Consider the following 23,234-nt stretch of genomic DNA (forward strand, 5'->3'; position numbering starts at 1 on the left):
CGCTGCATCGGGCTGCCCACGCCTGCGCCCACGACGACGGCCAGCGTGCACTTCCGTCTCTATGCAGGCGGGTGTAAATAGCTCACGGTGGCAGTCCCGTGCTCTCAGTGAATTGGGTGCTACTAAGAGTCTAGCGAAGGGTCGGTTGATAGGTTGCTAGTGCACGCCCCATGCCCAGTCGCTCCTTCCCCTTCTCCACGTCTTTTCCGCGTCGAGAGTCGGTCGCTCTTTCTTCACTATACGTGCCTGTCCTACGTGCCTTCCTCTGACCTCCCCGTCCCCTCGCACGCTGCTCGTTGCAGCACCACAGGTCGCTCCCGCCTCGCCCTCGACCCGCCGTCTCAGCAACGCCGAGTCGCGTTCGCCGGTTGCATAGCCTCGTTCCCGGCCTACGGCTGCGGCCCTGTCTCGCTGCTGTCACAACCACCAAGCCACGCACCTCTCTGCCACTCCCGTCCACCTCCCTTCCTCCTCCCCTCCGTTATCCGGGCTCCATCGACACCATGGCGAGCGGCAGCACGAGCTCCAACGTCGTCGGCGTGCACTACCGCGTCGGCAAGAAGATTGGCGAGGGCAGCTTCGGCGTCATCTTCGAGGGCACCAACCTGCTCAACCAGCAGCAGGTCGCCATCAAATTCGAGCCGCGCAAGAGCGACGCTCCTCAATTGCGCGACGAGTACCGCACATACAAGATCCTCGTGGGCTGCCGTAAGTACCGACCTCGCTTCCCCTTTACCGCTTGTTTTGATGCTCGTGATCAACACCACCCTGTATATCAACGCATGTATGCACCTCGATTATGTGGCTAACCATCTGCAGCCGGGATCCCTAATGTCTATTATTTCGGCCAGGAGGGCCTACACAACATTCTGGTCATCGACCTCCTCGGCCCGAGCTTGGAGGACCTGTTCGACCACTGCAACAGGAAGTTCTCCATCAAGACGGTCGTCATGGTAGCCAAGCAGATGGTACGTTCCGACAGCATCATTGCACTCTCCTCTGCTCACACCTCATCTAGCTGTCACGGGTTCAGACCATCCACGAGAAGAACCTCATCTACCGCGACATCAAGCCCGACAACTTCCTCATCGGCCGCCCTGGCTCAAAGAGCGCCAATGTCATCCACGTCGTCGACTTCGGTATGGCGAAGCAGTACCGTGACCCCAAGACGAAGCAGCACATCCCGTACAGGGAACGCAAGTCTCTCTCCGGTACCGCTCGATACATGAGCATCAACACCCATCTCGGGCGCGAACAATCCCGTCGCGACGACCTCGAGGCGCTCGGTCACGTCTTCATGTACTTCCTGCGCGGTGGATTGCCATGGCAAGGTCTCAAGGCTGCCACCAACAAGCAGAAGTACGAGAAGATTGGCGAGAAGAAGCAGACCACCCCCATCAAGGATCTGTGTGATGGCTTCCCTGGTACGTTGGCTGCATCCACTAATTCTATCACTACTAACAATGCGCAGAGGAATTCAACAAGTACCTCAGCTACGTGCGCAACCTCGGCTTCGAGGACACACCCGACTACGACTACCTACGGGAGCTGTTCACTCAGGCTCTCAAGAGCACCGGAGAGGTCGAGGACGGCGAGTACGACTGGATGAAGCTGAACAACGGCAAGGGCTGGGAGGTCCTCAAGTCGCACCCATCGGCTGCCCAGGCGATGCACCACTCCAACGCCAACCCCAACTCATCCATGGCTGTGAACATGCAAGGCCAGCAACACAGGCAACAAAAGACGCATCTGCCTATCGACCACCACCGTCTCAACGAGCCTCTGCCAAAGCCTGGCGCGACCCGCGCCCAACCCGGAAGGAGCCCACGCGAGACTATGAACCGTGATTCGCAAATCAAGCGGAAGAGCATGGGCGAGCTTGCGCCGCCCGAGGGTGCCTCGACGCAGGCCCAATTCCAACACAGCCAGCCCAACCTGGCACAAAACAACCGTGCTGCGCCTGCCAGCAGTCCGAACCCGCAACCGACGCGACAGAGTGCCGAGAAGCCTAGCTTCATGCAAAAACTGGCGAATGCCCTGTGCTGCGGCGCCAGCAAGTAGTAATCGCGGTCGCCAAGCTTGGTTTCCTTCCCTTTGCGTTGCATCCTGGAGTCCGTTCTTTGAGCGATAGTGTTCCCGGTCACGTTTTCTTCCTGTATAGGTATCTTGTAATGATTGATAGACGGGATCGAAAATCTCCTTCCACGGTAATAGTTACGACCGAGCGACCGAACCGCCTCCCACACCAGCCTGGATTCCTCATCAGCGCCGAAAAACATCATCACCACCCTCTCCTTCACCTCTGCGCTCCCGCGTTGCGAGACTACATCAGCTGGCAGTAGTGTGGGAGCGATTTTCCATTGGGCGCTTGCGGCGTTGCGGTGTGCTTGGGGAGGCTCGCACTTGTGGCATCTCATTTTCATTATTCATTTTGGCACGAGGAAAATATAGCATGTAAAGGAGTCTCTTCTGACGGCCCATCGCGTGTACAGGGCGACAGACGGATCTCGTTCTAGTTCAGGTAGAGTAGTCGGGCGAATAGACGCACTTACTACACCAAATTTCATCTTTGTCCAGTAGTGACGTTTGCCATGGTCAACATCATTGATGATCCATGGATGTCTGTCTGGCATTCTTGGTAGCGGCGATCTGAGGGGTCGGTCATGGGAGGGCACCAGGGAGCTATGGCCTCTTTGCGTATGCGATTGGAAGGTGCCGTAACAGCGGCAATCCATGACTCCATAGCTGTGCGTGCCTATAGCGCAAGAACTTGACCTGTAGCTTGATTTGCACTTGAATCTCTTCGAAAACCCTTGCGCATTCTTTTGGATTTAGGTATCCGCCCATTTTGACTTTTTCCTTCGCCATTCCAATATTCCCACACGTGAGGTACCCGCGCAGGGTCCAACGCGACTTCCCAACAACGAAATTAAGCTCGTCCACCCCGGGGCCCTGCGATTCCATCACCCGCACCCTCTCCTACTACCGGCTCATCGATCAGCGGCGCCTTGCGAAAGTTGCGATGGCGTCGGGACGCGATGTGCGCGATATGCTCGGGCTGCCTGCTGCCGGCGGTGATGCGCCAAAGGCAGTAGGTCCAGCAGCCGTGGCAGCGCAGACTCAGAAGCGCTCAAAGCCTGCAGGAGGGAGCAGGAAGATACGTACGTTTGGCAGTCCTTACGTCTTTCCTTGGGAAATCGTCAAAAGGTCGAGACTGACTCTCATTCGACCAGAGGGCGTTGCGCGCGAGGTTGCTGCGCTATATGGCGAAAGGCCGCCGCCTGTCGCCGTCTACGAGGAGAAGAAGGCGTACCGGGCGAAGAGACAGAGCACTGGCCCTGCAAAGAGATGGTATGTACGCGCGACGCACTGCGGAGGATTGGCTAATTCGCGCTTCTAGGGTACAACAGCCGTTTATGAACCCGGCGCGCAACGATGGCCTCGTCCTCAAGCACTGGCGGCGCAAGCCCACGACCGCACCACCCGTGCAGGAAGCCGACGACGCGCCGATGCAGGAAAGCGACACCGCCGACAACTACATCGAGACGTGCGCCGACTACGCCAAATACGACATCAAAGTAGACATGCCAGGCTTCACAGACGAGGAATACAACCAGTACCTGCGGAGCGATGACTGGAGTCGCGAGGAGACAGACTACCTATTCGAAGTAGTAAAAGACTACTCGTATCGCTGGCCTGTGATATGGGATCGCTACGACTACAAGCCGACGCAACCACGCCCGTCAGAGCCAGCAAACAGTGAGGACCAAGCGCTAGCCACCATGCCCTTTGCGCCGTCGAAGAAGCGGTCCCTAGAGGACCTGAAAGCACGCTTCTACGATATCTCAGCCAAGCTCATGAAGCAGCGCATACCAGAAGTCTCCATGGACGCCGACCAGTACAGCCTGTACGAGATGCTCACGAAGTTCGACCCGGTTATGGAGCGGAATCGAAAGATGTTGGCCACGGCGCTCATCAACCGCACAATGGACGAGGTCAAAGAGGAGGAGTTCTTGCTCACCGAGCTCCAGCGCATCAACATGGCAGCCAACCGGCTCGATGCCGAGCGCGAAGAACTCCGGGCACGACTGGACGCACCGCCGCAGAACCAGGCCGTTTCCGCAGGACTACAAGCCTTTACATCATCACAAGCCCTCCAGGCCCTCTTCCAGCAGCTGTTCCAGCAGGATCGTAGTAAGAAACGCGCATCTGGCGGTGGAACAGGACCTGGTAGACTCAGCCTCTCCGCCAACGACATGGTACACACTCCTGGTTCAGCACAACAACAGCTCTCGGCAGCAAATCGGCGGCAAAGCATGGCACAGAACCAACAACCTACCGCCCAGACGCCTGTCAAGCACCTCTCTCCACACCAAGAACACCGCTTCAACGTCTCAACACACGAGAGACTTACCTCGGGTGTCACATTTGGCTCGGACAAGCTGCTTAAGATGCGACAAGCAAAGAGCAACGTCCAGACTCAAAAGATCGGCCAAATGCTCGCGGCGTTGGGCGTTAGTGACATTGTCAGCATACCAACGAGCAAGGTCGGCGAAGTCTTTGAGAATCTCGTCTCGAAAGTCAGCAAACTACTCGACGTACGTAAGGTCCGAGAGAAGGAGGAGGGAGAGTGCAAGGTCTTGCTAGCCATGAAGGCTCGACGAGACGGCGGCGGTGAAGGAGGCGAAGGACAACCAAAACAAGAAGTCCCTGAATCACAACAACAAACACCCGGTGGGGACGACGACGCCGACGGGGAGAACGACGACGAGGAAGACGAAGACGACGTCAACAAAAACTACGGCGATGATGCCGAAGCCGATAGAGACGACCGCGAAGATAACAACGACGCTGACAACCCCGATGATGACGCCGAAGGCGAAGAAGACGAGGGTGGATTCAACGGCGAAGACGACGATGGCGACGTGGATGCAGAAGGCGAAGATGAGAGTAGTAAACAGCAGTCTCGAGCGACCAGTCAAGGCGCGACGGGACAAAGCCATAAGAGGAGCGCCAGTGTGTTCTCCCAAGGCAGTGAAGTCAGTAGCAAACGGGCGAGGAAATGACGGGTTTGGCTTTGACTGGGAGCGTGGTTTCTACTTTGGACTTCTGCTTTTGATAGCATAGCGATGGCGTTGGGATTGGATTGGCAAGAAGGGAAAATATTCGTCATTGGGAAAATGATACGGATATGGATATGGATATGGATAGGGGACTGGAATAGCCCTATTGGTATTGTTATACGATGCATCACTATCCACTGCATAACGCAGGAATGTACAACATCATCCTACCTCATGCAACTACTTATATTTTCGCCTTGACCTCATCCTGTTCCAGCCTTGCAAACAACGGCGCGTTTCTTCCCCCACGAAACAGATCCAACATCTCCTTACCCATCCACGCCTGCCTGCTCTTCGCCAAACCTGTCTCCAAATCCGCAAATCGATCCGCTTGGATGAATATGCCCGCACCATTCGCCTTGCTGCCCTCATTGAACAACCAACACACCGCCAGCGCCACGGCTTCAGGTCGATTGATCGGCACACCCGCCTCCGCCATCTGCTTCGCATACGCATCAGGCTGCATAGCCAACTTAGTGTTATTCGCCGTCAGAATAGGCGTAACCGTAATCGCAGGCGCAACAACCGAAATACTAATCCCCAGTTTCGCACATTCCTGCTTCAACGCCCTCATCAAGCCCACCACCCCATGTTTCGCCGCAGAATACAACGGCGCACCCGCTGAAGCCAGATACCCCGCTAAACTCGCCGTCAACACAATAGAACCGCCCTCTGCCCCGTTTTTCCGCAGGTAATGAATGGCGAGTTTGGTCGTGGCAGCCGCGGCATTCATATCCAGCGTCAGCGTCCGGTGATCTGGTTCCGCCAGTTCTCCCTCGCTATCCAATGCATCGTCGAAGAATTGGTCGCCGTGTTCGGCTATCCCTGCGTTGACGAATACACAGTCTATACGGCCGAAGCGCGCGTAGCCTGCGGCGAATCCGGCGCGTTGCGAGGGCCAGGAGGTTATATCGCACTTATGGAATAGCAGGTTGGAAGCCGAGTGCTTGAAATTTGGAGGTGGGGGTTGGAGATCGAGCAGGATGAGGTTGTGGGATGGGTTTAGGGATGAGAGGAGGGTTGCTGTTGCGAGACCGATGCCGGAGGAGCCGCCTGTCATGAGGATTGTTTTTGGGGTGCTGGACAGTGTTTTTAGGTTGGAGGGGGACGGCGTGAAGAGCGTCATTGTCGGGTTGATGTGGATTTGGCTGGTCCACGGCTTGATAGAGGGTTGTTAATGTGCTCAATGATAGGTGCAATTTTGTGAAGATAGCAGTCTCAAGGAGATCAGGTTACGTGTCTTTGAATTAAAAGAGATTGAAATACTGTGAAAAGAGAAGAGTCTGGTCGATGCGGCTGAAAATACGCAGACGATTTGATTACCTAGGTTATATGTTGTAGTTGCGGGGTTGGCCTCGGAGGTGTCTGGATTGAGTCGACTCCTGGTACAATCGCCGCTGACTCGACTGGATGAATGAAGATAGTCTTACGTGAGCTCGCATGTATCCAGCTGTATGTAGTAGTGTACTATATTCTCTCCACGCTACGATGACAGTACTTTCGGTCTGCCCTCAGCGACTACAACAGCCCTTGACGGTTGTTATGTAGAATTTCTGAATCGTATGTATCGCCATAACTTGACGTATATTTTGAAAAACTGTGAATCGAAAGGTAGGACAGCAGATAACTACTATTAAAGTTGCGGTAGTGTAGACTCAACACGCCCCGGCGCGAAAGAGGGAGCGGCGCACGTGTCGGAGGTCTAACCGCTTTCGGAACGTACACCTGGAGTTTCGCGATCTCGAGCATACGAGCTTCAAGATTCCCAAGTGACCAGCTCACCCACGACTCAAACTCCGCGCTACAATCAGTCCTCCGCGGGGAAGCAGAACCGCAGACATGTGGAAACCAACATTACTGCTCGCAGCCGCGCTGGCGGTGCCGTCACAAGCGCTGCACTTCTTCATGGACGGAGCGGTCCAGAAGTGCTTCTACGAGGAATTGCCCAAGGACACGCTGGTTGTTGGTACGACACTTCCTCACATATGAGTCTCCTGGCATGGAGACGTCGCAGAGTCAGCGGGAGAACCCACGGCTAACAAACCCCAGGCCACTACCACGCCGAAGCATGGGACGACGCAACCAAGACGTACCAGACCAAGCCCGACGTCGGCGTCTTCGTCACTGTGGAGGAGACATTCGACAACAACCACCGTATCGTTGCCCAACGGGGTAGCTCGAACGGACGCTTCACCTTCAGCGCTGCCGACAGCGGTCAACATAGGATCTGCGTAACACCCCAGAACGTACCAAGCAGCGGCGGTGGCTGGTTGAGCTCAGGCGTACACGGCACAGTCAAGTTCACGCTGGATATGGCGATCGGAGAGACGAGCAGGATCGAGAGCACAGACAAGGACAAGGTCCAGACGCTGGTGCAGAAAGTCAAGGACTTGAACTCGAGGTTGCAGGACGTGAGGAGGGAACAGGTCTTCCAGAGAGTACGTTTGGCGTCCACTCATCCCTGGGAGAGATAATAGGAAGACACCAGCTAACATCTATTCCAGGAACGCGAAGCCGAATTCCGCGACCAGTCCGAACACACCAACTCCCGCGTCGTCCGCTGGACACTCATCCAACTCGTTATTCTGGGTGTGACATGTGTCTGGCAACTATCGCATTTGCGAGCTTTCTTCATCAAGCAGAAGCTTACCTAGAATCGTCGTCGATTACACACAACTTGTTTCGTTTCCGGCGGGCGCGACGATATGACAGGAGATAGGGAACAAAAGGCATATTTTACCTGGTTCGGCGAAACGCTCTTGTATGTGAGCTGTAGGATATGGCGTTGCAATAACGGATTGGCGGGTTTAGTGTTTGTGTACTTGAATGAAGCATGGCATTACGCTGAGTGTGTCTCCAGTAGATGTTCAATTGCGTCCTGTGTCCTGGTCGTGTATCTGAGCGGATGCTTGATTCAAGCATTTGCAGTTGGAAGTGCTATGTTGATTCAGCACCGAGAGATTACCATACCGGCGAATGATTCACGCCCGACAGTTTTTTCCATACCGGCAGGATGTCTCGCTATTGATAGTGATTCACGCCCGGCAGACCGTTCACGCCCGGCAAGGGATTCAGCAGCGGCATGTTTACCATACCGGCAAAGGGTTCACTCCCGAAAAGTCTTCCCATATCGATAAGTGATTCACGCGCGGCATCTTTACCATACCGGCAAACCATTCAGCACCGGCAGATTAATCACGCCCGGCAACTTACTATACCGACACTGTTCAGCAGCGACACATTCACGCGCGGCATGTTTATCATATCGGCAAACTATTCAACCACGACAAATTGTTCAGCCCCGTCAAACTATTCAGCCCCGTCAAATCTTTACGCCCGTCAAAGGATTCAGCCCTGTCACTTTCCACCACTCACATGTTTACCATACCGGCAACCTATTCAGCACCGACAGACCTCGGGTGAATCACGCCCGGCAAATTGTTCATGCCAACATACACTATACCGATATATTTACACTGTCACCATACCTAGTGCCCACATTTACTCGGCGGCAAGGTATCAACATGCTAACCATCTGATTCAATCCCAGCACAATGCCAATACTAAAGACAACCACTGCCAGTGATCTAGTCTCCAAGGCACGGGTAGAACGGCCTTTCCCTAGTTCATGTTCTCGCGCTTCGTCCGCTGCATGTTCCCGCCTTCCCGCCCCCACGCAGCCACGCAGCCTCGCGCAGTCCAGCCTTGCATATGCAGTACTATCAATGCAGCCAAACCAATCGAAGCATCTTCTACTTACATGGGGTTTGATAAACCTAACCTCGGATGGGTTCATTCGACCCGTTCTGAATGTTGATGATGCAACGTTACTGCAGTTCACTGAATTTGTGTCACAGTAAGCAACCCCTGAGTGTGAACTGCCGTCAACGAAAACAAGGCGCATGTCTTCAGCCTGATCTCGATAAATTCGATGTATCTACGTACCATAAAGAATACGATCTTGCGCACAGTTACGCCTTGGAGTCTACGCAGCGCTGATCACCGGAATCATCCCACGCCAAAACGAATGGAAACGCCCCTGGTCAACGGTTGGGTCGCTTCGCCAAACGCACGTGGGACGATCGATATAATTTGGAGCTGCGTTGTCACCGCGTTTTTATGCAGTTGGTCGGTGTTATTTCTCAATGTACCCGACAAGCACAGCTTCCGATCGTGTCTGTCGACAAAATTATCCTGGGTTGCCTTTACTATTTTCTTTCCAGAGATCCTTGCGTCGTTCGCCCAGGTCCAATATCTCTCCGCACGACACTCGGTAGCCGCTTTCCATGAGCTCGGATATTCCGACTGGTCCATGACCCATGCCTTCTTCGCCGACATGGGCGGCTTTATGCTTGATTCTCCGGACTATCCACGCTTTCCCGTAAACGCCCATCAGGTTCGCTACCTTGTGGAGCATGGATTTGTCGAATACCCTAGCATACACCGCGACACCATACGAGACAAGAACAAAGCAGACGCTTTCGTTCGCATCCTTACATCCATCCAGATACTCTGGTTTGCTCTTCAATGCATCGGACGCGCCGTTCAGCAGCTCCACGTCTCGATGCTCGAGCTCGACGTGGTTGCTATCGTGCTATGCACTATTCCGACATTCTATTTCTGGTTCCATAAGCCATTGGACGTTGATACGACAGTCACTTTGTATATGGAAGGATCACTTCAACTGAGCGATGTGCTGGCATTAGCAGACCCCGACATAGCGAAAAGACCTTGGAAACTGACGCCGCTCGACTTCATCAACCCGCATCCAGATCCTTTCCAGATCCTCGATCCTATCATGTGGGCTTTCGAGTACTTGCTACGAATTGGTACTGACTCCAAGCATGTACCCATCACGCGCTTCAAAAACACTGCGCGTATGAACCCGGGCAAGGTGACCGTGACGGAATGGATGATTTCCACGACTGCGGCACTCACCTTCATCCTGATACATTTCATCTCGTGGAACTTCCACTTTCCAACATCTTTGGAACAAACTCTTTCACGAGCTGCATGGTTGACCCTTCTCGGAGTTGGCTTTTCTTTTGGTAACCTCTGGATCTTGATGATCTGGCAACTACCCAATCTTTGTAGGTGGACAGGTATCCCGCAAGTGGATACTGTTACAGAGTACCTCCCTCATATACATCCTTTCTTCCAGTACTTGCTCACTGTTACCCATATTGGGGCATATGGCATTGCACGAACCTTCATCATCGTAGAAGGATGTGCCGGTCTTAGAGCACTTCCCGAGAGTAGCTTCCGTAGTGTGGAATGGTCGGACCTGTTGCCTCATATATAGCAAGGCGGAGGTAGACTATCTCACGCGATCATGATGGTGATGATTACCATGGGATTTCGACATATGACACCATCCGTAGAAAAGATATATATCAATGTTACTGGTAAACAAGATCCCAATGTCTAAATCACAAACGAATGCCTGACAAGGAAATTTCCTTCACCATAATCCTTCAGCTTTTGCCTATATTGACGATGCATAGTCCTGCGTGTACCATATTGTATATGGTGTATAGCAACCAATGTCGGAAAGAGAGACAGAACTACGTATGGCCATAGCAATGATCATATTGAAAACGTAACATAGCAACCTACCCAAAAGAAACTGACCGTGTGCTGCATTTTATCTGGACGAGAGCGTGATGGGTATGAAATGTCGATGTTTCCGTCAGTATCGAAACTTGGAAGACCCGTACCTAGGTACTACTGAACAGCGCTCAAATCAGCCATAGCTGAGAAGCCGCACCATCGCGATCCATAACTCTGCATCTCAGATCTCCGAACATCCTTCTCAAAATACATGCGCGCAATATATTTGCACCGCGGAATATTCATGCACGTGCGCATCCAACAACTCGAACCAATCGTTTCACGACCATGAACAAGCAGCGCATCATGATCAGTAAACACTGACGCGACAGTTCCCTTCTGATGACTTCACATCATATAACCCTCGCGCATGATCTCGCGACGAGATATTTACCCAAAACAATATGCAGCCCGCGCCGCGGAACATCGGATGTAGTCGAACTCAAACAGTGGATAACGGGCGTCATGCGCGTGGAGCCGAACAAACCTTGAAAGGGTCACCGCTTAACCCACCTACCCATGGACGTGACGATCTTCTAGCGTAAGAACAATGACACCTTCTTTCCAGGGCGAGTAAAACCTTCCGCGGCACACGTCTTGGACGCATGAACCATTTCCGTCAAAGATGTTCCTCGCTATCTGACACTCTGACGTCGACAGGTCCCGAACCGGATTTCCCCAGAACTCTAACACCCACAAACGACGTCAACAGCCGTGATCTTGTCAGGACCAGCCAGCGCCAACGCCAGCGCCAACAACGACGCGACCTTGGTTTTCTGAAACAAGCCATGCGAACTCTACAGCCGCACCAGCGAAATGTGTGAAGTCGTTCCTGCCGTCAAAGCCGTTACTATCGATACTACTACCAAATCGCTTCGCGCGATCCCCAGCGCTCTTCTCAGCCCTACATGACGTCCTGCAGTCCAACCGCATCGGCCGGTTCCCCCAGCACGCCAAAAACCCACCTAACGTGCGTCCCACATTACTCTCCAGCGCAATTCCGATAGGTCAAATTACTGTGGTACACACGCACCCACAAGCCAGGGCCCGGACGCACTGCACCGCGTCGTTCGTGGTAGGCAAGGCCCAGATCCGACGTTTTTCGGTGGAGCCCACATGCGTTGGGTCACGTCTGCTCGGTGAAAGTGTACCGAGCGGAATGGGAACCACGCCATTCATGTCAAACTGTTGAAAACTTGTTATTTTAAGATGATGTTGTAACGATGTAGGAAGTACTCCTTATAACCCTCCTACTTCTCTTTGTTATGAGGTTTGACAGTAAAACAGCTTGTCAAAACAACACAAACCATGTGGTCTGTATATGCAAGCTGATGAATCTGGTCCCGGGGGGTAAAATGGTTGGTTGTGGGCTATGATACCATTGTGATACTTGCTCTATCCACATTCGTTTCTTCTTTCGACAGTGCCAGGTGGTGTATGTCACGCAACCATGGAATCATAGATGCATTTGCTGCAGTATTTTCTACACCATACCAGATGTTCTTTCTGGGCACGCGCACATAATACATTATAGACAGACGCATTCATCGCTATCCCCGAGCCTCGGTCCGATTTCCCACTGTTCTTTTGCTTTGAAATGCCAAACCCTGTGTAACGCATCTCCTAAGGGAAAAAAATGGCTTCTAGAATGCCCCGAAAATTCTTCCTCGGGGTTTGATAGGAGATGCATACTGCGGAAAGCAAAAAAAAGAAGAGGCTGAGGGCTGTGTTGCTGCACATTGCTAGCGTGGCCGACGCGGGCGGCACCGGCATCTGCTGGGTCCAGATCTCACGGCGCTCCCTTTCTGCCGCTTATGTGCTTTTCAGCCCGCATTTATGCGTCGGAGAGTCGTCTCCGCGGGAACAAAGTCGGATGTATGCTTGGTTGAAGTGGTGGTGGTGGCAGGGGATTAAGGTGCTGACAGGTGCTGGGTGTGGGAACTACTTGCTGCCCGTGCAGACGTTTGTGCTTTTGTTTATGGTATGCAGAGCCGATGAGGTTGCACATGGGTTGAGAGGCTGAATCTAGAGTGTGAGACCTTGATGTGGTGTCAGCTTGTGTTGTCCATGCTGTGGTGTAAGGAGACGTACGATGCTTGCAGTAGGGCGATGGTACAGGGAGGCATTCTGGTTGAGACCGGCGTCGCCGTTGCTGGGTAGAGCATGTCGAACAGGTGGTAGCTGGACATGCACGCCGTGGCGACCACTGGAGAACTGTCACGGAGGAACGAGGGTTCACTAGAGAGATATTGGGTGCTGAGATAGAACATTGCTTGATGCTGATATTACTCTAGGGTATCATTGCTAGCTACAATGCATATAGTACATCCGCTTGTGTTTTCCATCCTCTTGCGGTCAAAACTTTGCTAAGTACGATGGAAGGACGAAGAACTGGCTTTCGCAATTTGAGGAATAGTGAAGTGTTGTACAAATTAATAATGCTCCCAATGGAGCCGGGTGTATCGAAAAATAGGCAAGGAAATCTAATCGCAGGCGAAACCAAAGCCCACTGGAGCCAGCGATGTCGTCTATGGAAATCATCGCTTTTTTGTTGCACATACAGAAGCCATCTCTTTCGTCAAATCATCGTACCATGCGCCCGCTGGTTCGTCGCTCAAAGTCATATCCGTAGGAATGTGCTGGAAAATCAAAGCAGAATACTATACAGTCGAAGAAAAGTGACCAGAACGCCGGGTGATTCAGTTCGGACCAGCGACAACTGAATGCAATGTGACCGTGTGACCGCGAATGCAAGAGGCATGGGTATCAACATCGCCCGGTCTCAGACAGAGCCTTGGTGCGTCGCATTTGATCCGTGAGATGATCAGGTGCATGTCATGGAACGGTCGCGGCTGTTCTGGAATGTGCGCGACAGCGCGGCAGAGGCACGGCCTCCGCGGAAGACGACCGCGCATGCCATCGGGTCATGCTCAGTCGTGGTTACCTCCGCGCCTGCGGTGCTTTCCGGGGAAGTCGACCTCAGGATGCACGACACGCATGTGGCGTGTCAATGCGTCGTTGCGCGAAAAAGTTTTCTCCTCGACACAGAGTGCGCAGCGTACCTTTTGCTTGCGCGCATTGTGTATCGTGTCCTCGTGACGGGTGAGGTCATAGGGACGCGAAAATACGGTGTTGCAAGGCTTGCCGGTCGTGGGGTTGATGCGCTCACACTTGTGGGGTCCCGCCTGCGAATTGCGCTCCAAAATAGCCGCCGACGTCATAGCCTGGCTGAGATTGGCACTTCGATGACCCTCACGCTTATGCTTCTGAAGCTTTTGTGGGGTCTCGAAACGCTGGGAGCAGCCATGATACGTGCATGAGTAGGTGCCAGACTCGGCGCCCGTCGATGTTGGCTTCGTAATGTAGCGGTCTGAAAGGACGCTGTTCTGGCTGCCGCTCGGTGGCTCAGCTTCGCTCGCACTTGACTCCATTGAAGTCAGGTGGGCAGGGAACTCAGGTGTCTGGTCGACGCCCGACGACATAGTGTTGGGTGTTGATCGATATTGAGATGGCGCGTTCATAGGCATGCTGTGCATGTTCTGTATTGATGGAGTGGCGAAGGTGAAGCTCGATGACTGTGGTAATGATGGCGCGGAGGCAGTGGTGAAATTTGGTGAGAACTGTTGCGGTACCCAGCTGTCGCGACGGTAAGACTGTGATGATGGAGTGTCGAAGCTGGATTGGGTGGCAGTCCTATATTGGTCGCCACCGGTGTATTGGCTGTCGTACTCGCTAGCGCCACTGTCCGGAAACAATGGAACTTTGGATTCTTCATCGGATTCCCGGTAGTCTAACAGAGCGTCCTTGGGCGAGATGGTCTTTGGGTCATCGTCGCTGGGCTGCATCTGAGACTTCATTGCATAAGCCGCATCAGCCTGGCGGTTCTGCTCACGTGCCGCAACAGCAGTGTTCATAGCCGAGTTGAACGTGTTGCTAGGCTGACGGTAGGGTGAGCTCTTGCGGAAGGGTGAATCACTTCTTGAGGCAGTGCTGCTTGGCGACTGTGAGCGAGCGTACTGTGCTGCCTGGAGCGCACGCTGTACGTTCTCGTTGGCGCTGCTGCGGTATGGCGAGAGCAGCGACGACTGAGCTGGCTTGGAAGACACCGCCTGGGCGGAGGCACTGGGTTCATAGAAGCCAGTGTCGGCAGCAATGTCGGTGTAGGTCCTTTCGAACTTGGGGATAGGGCGGGCGTCTGGGTCATCGTAAGTACAGAACTGATTGAAAAGCCAGGAGTCTATCCTGCAGAGGTTCTCACCATTGGCAGGCATCTTGAAGTCGATGTCGTCCTGTGCAGTGTGTGGCGTGGCAGGAGAGTCGTGGCCGTAGCTTGATACTGATTGACCGGCCGAGTGTGCGTAGTCTGGTACGTCATCACTCTGCTCCATGAGCGCTTGCTTCATCGACATGTGTGCGGACATGGTGTGGTCCATGTTGACCGAGTTTGGTGTGTAGTTGCTGCTGAAGTTGTTTCCGCTCATGAACGAGTCCTGGGTAGGTGTATGTGTGGGTGTAGGGAGATGGTTCTGGAACGACCTTGGATATATGTCAGCCACGTTCGATGAGTAAGCCAACGCAGCTTCGTGCGAAGGCGGGGATTCGGGGGGAGAGACGTACTGGTAGCCCGCGGAAGGTCCAACGGCCTGATATTGCGAGGCGCTTGAGCCTACGGAAGACGATGATGATGTGCGCTGGTGGCCGCGGTTCTGGTTCTGGTGTGGTGTCTGGAGCGATTGGCCCTGCACGTTACCATAGTTCCAGGACTCAAGTCCCGTGCTGGTGTTGCTGGTCGAGAGCATAGGCGGTTGTGCGAAGCCCTGGGGAAGCTGCGGTGTGGGTGTCGACTGCTGGATTCGGATGGCCGGGTTCGCGAAATCGGTGTATGCGCTCGTCATGTACGAGTTGGGTGCACTGCTGGATGAAGTGCCGTAAGACTGCTGCTGGGACTCGAGGTAGTCGTTGAGGAGCTTCTGGTCGTAGAGATGTTGTGCGGCAAACTGCTGGGGCAGGTGTTGATAGGAGGAGTGTGAAGACGGTGGTGACGGTATGGTTGAAAGGTGGTGACGTTGTGTGGGTAGCGCTAACATAGTGGTCGGGAGGAAAAGTAAGGGACCAGCGCGGGTGGCAAGTTGCTTTATACTAGTGGGCTACCGGCCGATGACTCGGTTAGTCTTCGCCGATTTGAGTGAAAGACCACTTGATGAGGTGATCTGGGCAGCACGCGGTCGAAGACGTTGGAAGAATTCAGAGTCTGCGTCGGCTGTGCTCGGAGTGTCGGGATTAAGGTGTGTGTGTGTGTGTCGTAAGAGATTGCAAATTGCTGAGCGACAGTTTAAACGGCTTGGGCTGCTGAGTACGCGGAATCGGTTTCCTTTCATACCTCATCCTATGACGCAACCCATGTTGGGCGTTGCAGGGGTGTCTACGCTAACATTACGCCAACGCGCAAAAGCGGCGCGATCGACACCACCCTCACGCACCCTGCATACGGCCGCCGCGGGCCCTGTCCGACCGAAGGCTGTGCAGAACCCGGCAGACGACTGTCTACCATACAGAATTTTCCACATGCCTTCGGATACCAGCCGAGAGGCTTTCCCCCAGCGTCCATGACTTGCTCCCAAAATACTGTGCAATCGCTTGTGCCCATCTAGGCGATCTCTGCAGGCATGCTCTCCACGTGAAACGGAGCCCTACGAACCGAACCGTTACTCATCGCTGTGCCAGTCGCTCTAGTGTGCAGTCGGCATGTAGCTTGTAGGGCATCGTGCGACGGACCAATTCCAAAGGTCTGTCCATGGTGACACGCCCGTATCTGGTCTAACAGATGGCCGTTTAGGCTCGCTGGGACTACGATGCTCCAAGACGGGCTGAGCAGCATCGTTCCATGCACAACCTACTCGACAGCGCATGTGCATTACGAATACCAGATGGAGTACGCGACGGGCACCAGCCACACCTCGGCCAGCGTCTACAGTGGTCACATGTCCTCACGCGTGACTCACAGCTGCCCTGTGGCATTTGAGTTACTGGGCCCAAGACCGTGATATGATACTGCTTTCAGCTCGCGTGTATTGGACGCGAGGCCACGCGGTATCGTTTGGAGATAACCGTCAATAGCCTACCCCATACTCTGTACTATTGATAGCTGGATCTGGTGGCCAAACGGCTCCCGAGGACCACTCTGCTGGCTAGCACAATGCACATCTCTTCAAGAGATGCTGAAACTGGAGATCGATCCATGAACCAATAAACTGGGATGTGCACCTACCAGCTGCGATACTACTAGCATATGCATCCGAGGTCAGCTCAGATACCGTCTATCCTGCAGGTGGAACCTCCACTTCCGCTTCGGCACTGGCAGCATCCTCTACTCAACAACGGCACTGCCGTGCAACATCCCGACAGCCACAGGTCGAGTACAGCCAAGGTTGCACAAGGAAAACTCTTCACTGAGACTCTCCCTGCTGAATAAACGGCATATGCAACGTGCTGCAAGCATCCTGTGGAGTTGCAATGCAGCCCTAAAACCAACGTGGCATCGCATCGACGGCCTCGAACGGGTAAGATCGGTGGAGAAGGACACAAATGCAGGGTCCATCGCATCACCATGTGGCAGTGCAGCCCTATCGTATGCACGGACAATGTAACTGTTCCGGCGGCCGCGAGGTGATCTGGACCGTTCATTCGCGCGTCGAAGTTACTAGCCACATTTCTAAGCCGGCGCCCTGCCACCCGAGCCTTCTGTATCCTTCGATGCCACAACCCGAGTTCTTCTTTCATATTTTGCAATCTCATGCCATGGGGAATACTGTGTCCTTGCAGTCGCATTCGTATTGCGTCCATCTCCGTCGGACCGAACGAATGCTATCTCATCGCTTATGAGGGTCCATGACATCATCTCTCCGAAGTCTCCTCACCATCCCTTCCCTCACCATCCATCCCAAACGACTGCCGTGCAGAACTCCTGCTTTGCGCTTCTATTTTTGCGAAGCAATATGTCCCCAATGAATATCCTTTCCCTGACGTCTTAGTCGACAACCTGCTGGTCATTGAAACTGCCCATCACTTCTCGAAGCTCGCCCGATGTGGTCATCGATCGCCAACGGCTGAGCGGGCATCATCCCTAGCCCTTGTGCCCGCCAATCCGCGAGCGCGGGATGATGAGACCCTGCGTCTGCTTGTTTTCGACAAAGTTTCTGCCGGTCCACCTGCTATGACAGGAAGCATGACTGCCGATCATGACGCCTGAGGCCTGATAGTCGCGTGTTTGTGACTTCTCCACTCACAACGCAGCTGTGACATATTCGATGCACCGGTCACTATACATCTTCAAGTATGTATGGATAGCATGGCAATGCTCGCCCAAGGATTTCTATTCCTACGCTTTTATCTGTTCTCCATCTGCCGGGATAAGATTTTTACAAGTCCTGCTCGCATATGCAGGGCAAGCGCCTTCCGACGTTCTTCCACCCAACGGTTCTTTTGGGGTTCGTGAGGCTTGGAAATGTAACAGGGCGTCGACCGTTTCCGGTTTTGTGCCTCATGGCATTCGGGACCTGGTTCGCAACGTCATCCGTCATGCGCTCAGTCACAACCGCTCTCCTGACTGATGCATCACCAAGATAATTGCTTCTTTGTCACTGGAGATGCGACCTGAACTAGCGGATCCTGCGACACCAATACCGCGATGCGGAGTTCATCCGGTCGTTCGGTCGGTCGAGTTCGGAGATGTGCCGAGTCAAATCTCACCACACCCTCTACGCTGACTGCATTCTCCGCAATCTGTTGGCCCTCAACACTGCAAAAGCATTCCTGCTTCCTCTTTCGTTAACCGGTGGCATCACCTCGGCCGCACCATAGAGCGACTTTACGCCGAGACACACTTTAAGCGCGAATACGCGCGGAGTTGCGTTATCTCCGGATTCCACGCGACCCTTTGCAAATTATTCATGCGTTACTCAGCGCTGACAGATCATGAATCTTTGTCGCAGTCGGTTGAAGGTCCGTCGTTGCTCCGAAGTAAACCCATACGCACTGCATACGAGAATCCTATACACCATCGGCGCAGAATAACCGGGTGCAGGCAGCTAGTCCACGTTACGAGCCTCTTGCGAGGCTGATGATGGTAAGCAAGCTAGCTTACGATGGTTCAGGCAACGGTACGCTCAACGCGGGTCTCAATACGGGCTGCGGGTGTTCGTGCGCTAAGCCCTCTGTCTGTGGGTTGCGCTTTCTCAGATCTTGTTCTCTCGCTAATCTGCGATCAGTAGTGTGTCTCCACATGGCGACACTGTCAGCGCTGCTCGTTTGGGGCCGCGTAGGCTTTGGCCACCTGCATGTCAGCCTCGCAAGCCTTGATCCTTGATGTAGGTGTAAGCTTTTGGGCTGTATGTAAGGTTGCCTAGGTATGCTGGACGTCTGTCGGCGAAAATGTACCGTGGAACTGGATTCCACGTGTACATGGGCATTAGCGTTAATGTTGTTGATGCCTTAGCAGCGATCTTGGTCTTCGCAAGCATGTGGAGAGTTGTGAGGTATAGAGAGCTTTTGTATACATGTGATGTTTAGAGTCGAATGGTCTATGGTGCATATCATTCTTCTAGTGCGGCTGCTTTAATGACCCCGCACTCTATACTCCTTCTCCCTGATCAAACTTATTGCCAACTCTATAGGTACGACCTGGATCTTCCAAGGCCACATGAACACCTTTTTCTGCGAGTGGGAAGCAGACGTATCTCTTGCAAAGCTACAAATTTTTCGGTGGATATCAGCACTGATTGTAAACGACTAGCTTCGCGCTGAGGATCTACCTCAGTAGTTACTCGAATCTACCAAATACATAGAGAGCGGGGTCTTTACCAGTAGCCTTACCTATGAGCTGACCATCGTACGCATTCGCTTCGTCTCTAGCAACATCATTTCCTGGTGCTTCACGCAGTCTGTTACCAGCCTAGGTAGGTATTCCAAAACCCAAATGCTACGTGGTCAGTCACCGCTTTGCTAGCTACACCTATGAGCTTGATGCATTCCAAATCTAATATGATTAAGCAGCTGACTCAAGGTAGATCCCCAGTTTACGAATCGCATGCTTGTTGTTCGAGGCGGCTCTCTCTGTGTGCGATCTGTGCCACGATGCGTCATTCTTGGTTGATGTTTTCGCCATCTTCATCACAGAGGAGATGCGACGCGTCGTGTGGGATGAGAGCTAAGTGGTTTGATCCCGACAGCTTTGCAAGTAGTGCCTCTTCGCATTTGGCTTCTCTGGACTTGCATCAATGGCATCCTGGACGCGCGGTGAGTTCGGGCGTCCGCCTCAGCGAATGCGCAGGATGGCGCCTGAATGGGCAGTAAATTCAGTACCTCTCACAACACTCTAGTGTCTGTAAGTAAATTACGTCTTTTGAGTATAGAAAAGTTAAGGGTGCTTAAGCGGACGCTCCTGCTCCTGCTGTTGTGCATCATCAGTTCCGCAAGGGCGCGCTAGCATGAGCGCCTTGCCATATTTGGCATAGAGCAAACATTGAGCATCGAGCCTTGGGCACCTCCTTCCACCCTACTACAACCCCGCTGTTGCAGATCAATCGCATTCACCCACTACACTCGAAGGCGAGGTGGTGGTCTTACATCTCAAAGCGACGCTTCCTCGCATGCTCTACGCTTAGCGCACCTTCGTTCTGGCGCTCTAGGTCGCCGCGGGTCCGACACCGCATCTAGCTAACCTACCCAAAAGCGGAGTAAAATGGCCATCGCTCCTGGGTATCCCGGCTTGGAAGTCACGATCAACGTTGATGGTCAGCCGTTGCATGAGTATGACGACGACGATGAGGATCCGGCACCGAAGGCGACCACAAAGTACATCGAGGCGCGCTCAGATAGCAACTTCTCGATCGTAACTAGATTCAGTGCCTCTTTTTCGACTCAGTACCATGTTAGGGGGCGGCTATCGATTGACGGAGTCAAGATGGCCTCATGGTTCTGGCTACGAGAGGACCTTCTTAGAAAACCGTTCGAGAGGACCTCTATTCGTTGGCAAGAAGGTGGACAACCGGTCAAGCAAAAGTTCTCTTTTGCTAAGCTGAACATTGGTAAGTACTATGAACGTCGTGTCCTGTCGTGAGCTGATGCATTCACATAGTCGAAGAGGCTCGTGGATCTGTCCCTGATGTTGCTGCGCTGAAGCAAAGCCTCAGTACTACAGGGTGTATCACTTTATCCTTCCAGCTCATCAAGAGTTACCGAGAAATTGAAGAGAAATCTTTCTCTGCGCAGGTCCAGCTTGCAGCTCTGGAGGAAATCCCCGAGAAGGCGCTCAAGGGTGGCGCGCTATCGCACCAGATAGTGTACGTCAAGAGCGAGTGGAACTGTCAGAAAGGAAAGAACTAACCCATTTGAAGTCTGTCAAAACCTGAAAAGTGCTCGAGGTACTCAACACCTCGCTACGGAGACTACGATTACCTAGACAAAGAGCCATTCGCAACGTTCCACTTCAAATACCGATCACTTGGTGAGTCGAAAACTACGTTCACGCTGTGACAATCACTGATACGAAGGTCTTTCCAGCGAGCTTAAGAGCACTTCGGCTTGTTACAGTCAACGACCCTGCCCCTGTTCCTCTGGAAGAAAGGCCCGAAGAAGACCTTACACCTGCCGAGCTGAGAGAGCTGCTACGGCGCGTACGGAGAGTATGCATGCGCGTTAACTCACTGATGTTGAAACTTACAAATATCTGCAGCGAGAATCAGAAAGCGCTTCTATCAAGCAAGAACCCGAAGCTACTATCAGAGTCAAGCGCGAGAGGACCACCAACGACGGTGATGAGGTGACCTATGTCGAGACGCGCCAACGCAAACGTCCGCATGTGGAGCAAGAAATTATTGTGATAGACTGAGAGGATATCTATTCGGTCTTGACGGCGCTGAGCCTGAGATGGTGTCAAAACGCCGAAAGATCGTCTACACCGAAGTGGGAGCGAACTTCAACCCCTGGGCCAACTCCAAGTTTACGCATGGAAGTATACTGCCGAAGTGTTGATGCATGTAACCACCTTTAGAGGCATGTATGTACAATTAGTCATGAGAGACCGTATATTTCTACATGTCTAGTAATAGTTAGAGATAGCCACTCGGGAAGTTTAGTCGCCGCTCATATATTCACAACACGCTAGGACCTGTTAATAGAATAGCTGCCTTCACCTTCTCCAACACCATATACTAACTTCATTCACGCCTAGCTCGCTTCTATCACTACGCCTAGTTAGTGGGCGGTATCTAACGATTTCCAGCATTCTAATCTTGAGACCTCGCTTCCTTCTTTTTTCCCAGCAGTAACACGACTTGCTTCTAGAGGTCCTCTTGCACCATGGCTGTTCTTCCCTTCCTGCCCGGCCTTGCCCTCGAGATCGTCGTCGACGGCGCTTCACTGCCTGAGTACGATGACAATAGCGACACTCCCGCTTCGCCGACGATGGTCACCAAATATGTCGAGGCGACCTCTGGGGCTAACTTTACGATCGAAGTCTTGCTCATGGAGGAGTTTCCTTTCCCAAAGGGTCATCTAGAAGCCGAGATCAGTCTCGATGGGCGAGTGTTCATGTGTGAGCTTATCAGAGAAGATCAATTCTTCAACGACCATTTGATGGAGGGACGTCACTCTCAAGTTGGTCAATACGCAAAGACACAGAAGTTCTTCTTCGCAGAGCTGGAAATTGGTAAGTTCACAGTGGATGGGAAGTTTACGATGCGCAAACAGATGTTGAATATGTGAAAGCTGAGCTGACGATCGGAAGTTGAAGGAAATACACCATTCTCTGACTTGACTTCGACTGGTGCCATATCTGTCAGCTTGAGGTATATACGGAATCTCCGGTGCAGCGTGCCGAATCACATCGTCGAGAGTACCCCAGCATCGATTCAAATTTCCGAGAAGGCGATGAAAGGCTACACTCACACACATCGAGCTGGGTACGTTTAATCACACTTTATGAAGACAATGCTAATTTCACAGTGTATCTAAACCTGTCGCCCGCACATACCAAACTTGGTGGGACTACGATCGCGTCACGAAGTCTCCGTTTGCTACCTTTAATTTCAAATACCGTTCCTTGAGTAAGTCAAAATAGTTTTGCGACGTCGTGCCACCAGCTGATCTGTGTAGATGCTCTCCGCATCCTGGGTCTTGTCCCACACGAGCCGACCCCTCCGCCTCTGGAAGAGCGACCCGAAGATGAGCTCACTCCGCATGAACTACGCCAACTCGTCAAGCAGCTCAAGGTACATTGTCAGCAAAGTATTATACTATCACGTACTCACTATGGCAGGATCGCAACGCAGCTTCGGTCAAGATCAAGAAAGAAGCCGGTGTCAAGCGCAAGCGAGTCGATGAAGCTATCGAGGTGAGCGATGAAGAGGGGGTAATGGTTCTTTGGACTGAAAACCGGAAGCGTCACCGTGGTGCGGATGACAAGTTCATCGTGCTAGACTAGAACTGTGTGTTGGTCGTGCA

At 53.0% G+C, this 23,234-nt stretch overlaps 7 protein-coding genes across 7 annotated transcripts; 5 read left to right on the forward strand and 2 right to left on the reverse strand.

Moving 5' to 3' along the window:
• Positions 1 to 503: 503 nt before the first annotated feature.
• Positions 504 to 2,061, forward strand: CKI1 (bifunctional choline kinase/ethanolamine kinase cki1; the record flags this gene model as incomplete). Its single annotated transcript, XM_051493200.1, has 4 exons — positions 504 to 708; positions 820 to 968; positions 1,019 to 1,424; positions 1,472 to 2,061. 4 exons carry the CDS (start codon positions 504 to 506, stop codon positions 2,059 to 2,061), a joined length of 1,350 nt encoding a protein of 449 aa, XP_051356431.1.
• A 961-nt stretch (positions 2,062 to 3,022) lies between these two features.
• J4E92_001792 (uncharacterized protein) lies at positions 3,023 to 5,066 on the forward strand (the record flags this gene model as incomplete). Its single annotated transcript, XM_051493201.1, has 2 exons — positions 3,023 to 3,351; positions 3,401 to 5,066. 2 exons carry the CDS (start codon positions 3,023 to 3,025, stop codon positions 5,064 to 5,066), a joined length of 1,995 nt encoding a protein of 664 aa, XP_051356432.1.
• A 241-nt stretch (positions 5,067 to 5,307) lies between these two features.
• On the reverse strand, positions 5,308 to 6,249 carry J4E92_001793 (uncharacterized protein; the record flags this gene model as incomplete). Its single annotated transcript, XM_051493202.1, has 1 exon — positions 5,308 to 6,249. One exon carries the CDS (start codon positions 6,247 to 6,249, stop codon positions 5,308 to 5,310), a length of 942 nt encoding a protein of 313 aa, XP_051356433.1.
• A 713-nt stretch (positions 6,250 to 6,962) lies between these two features.
• J4E92_001794 (uncharacterized protein) lies at positions 6,963 to 7,777 on the forward strand (the record flags this gene model as incomplete). Its single annotated transcript, XM_051493203.1, has 3 exons — positions 6,963 to 7,089; positions 7,173 to 7,561; positions 7,628 to 7,777. The coding sequence occupies 3 exons, from the start codon at positions 6,963 to 6,965 to the stop codon at positions 7,775 to 7,777; spliced, it is 666 nt and encodes a 221-aa protein (XP_051356434.1).
• A 5,886-nt stretch (positions 7,778 to 13,663) lies between these two features.
• Positions 13,664 to 15,820, reverse strand: J4E92_001795 (uncharacterized protein; the record flags this gene model as incomplete). Its single annotated transcript, XM_051493204.1, has 1 exon — positions 13,664 to 15,820. One exon carries the CDS (start codon positions 15,818 to 15,820, stop codon positions 13,664 to 13,666), a length of 2,157 nt encoding a protein of 718 aa, XP_051356435.1.
• Positions 15,821 to 20,472: 4,652 nt separating this feature from the next.
• On the forward strand, positions 20,473 to 21,621 carry J4E92_001796 (uncharacterized protein; the record flags this gene model as incomplete). The annotated part of the gene is made up of 5 exons (XM_051493205.1): positions 20,473 to 20,818; positions 20,869 to 21,073; positions 21,128 to 21,237; positions 21,324 to 21,415; positions 21,466 to 21,621. 5 exons carry the CDS (start codon positions 20,473 to 20,475, stop codon positions 21,619 to 21,621), a joined length of 909 nt encoding a protein of 302 aa, XP_051356436.1.
• A 166-nt stretch (positions 21,622 to 21,787) lies between these two features.
• Positions 21,788 to 23,214, forward strand: J4E92_001797 (uncharacterized protein; the record flags this gene model as incomplete). Its single annotated transcript, XM_051493206.1, has 6 exons — positions 21,788 to 21,793; positions 22,077 to 22,440; positions 22,636 to 22,693; positions 22,737 to 22,837; positions 22,887 to 23,002; positions 23,050 to 23,214. 6 exons carry the CDS (start codon positions 21,788 to 21,790, stop codon positions 23,212 to 23,214), a joined length of 810 nt encoding a protein of 269 aa, XP_051356437.1.
• Between the last annotated feature and the right edge of the window lie 20 nt (positions 23,215 to 23,234).

The sequence above is a fragment of the Alternaria infectoria genome (assembly GCF_024043175.1).
Source record: "Alternaria infectoria strain BMP 0036 chromosome Unknown scaffold_2, whole genome shotgun sequence".
NCBI lineage: Eukaryota > Fungi > Ascomycota > Dothideomycetes > Pleosporales > Pleosporaceae > Alternaria > Alternaria infectoria.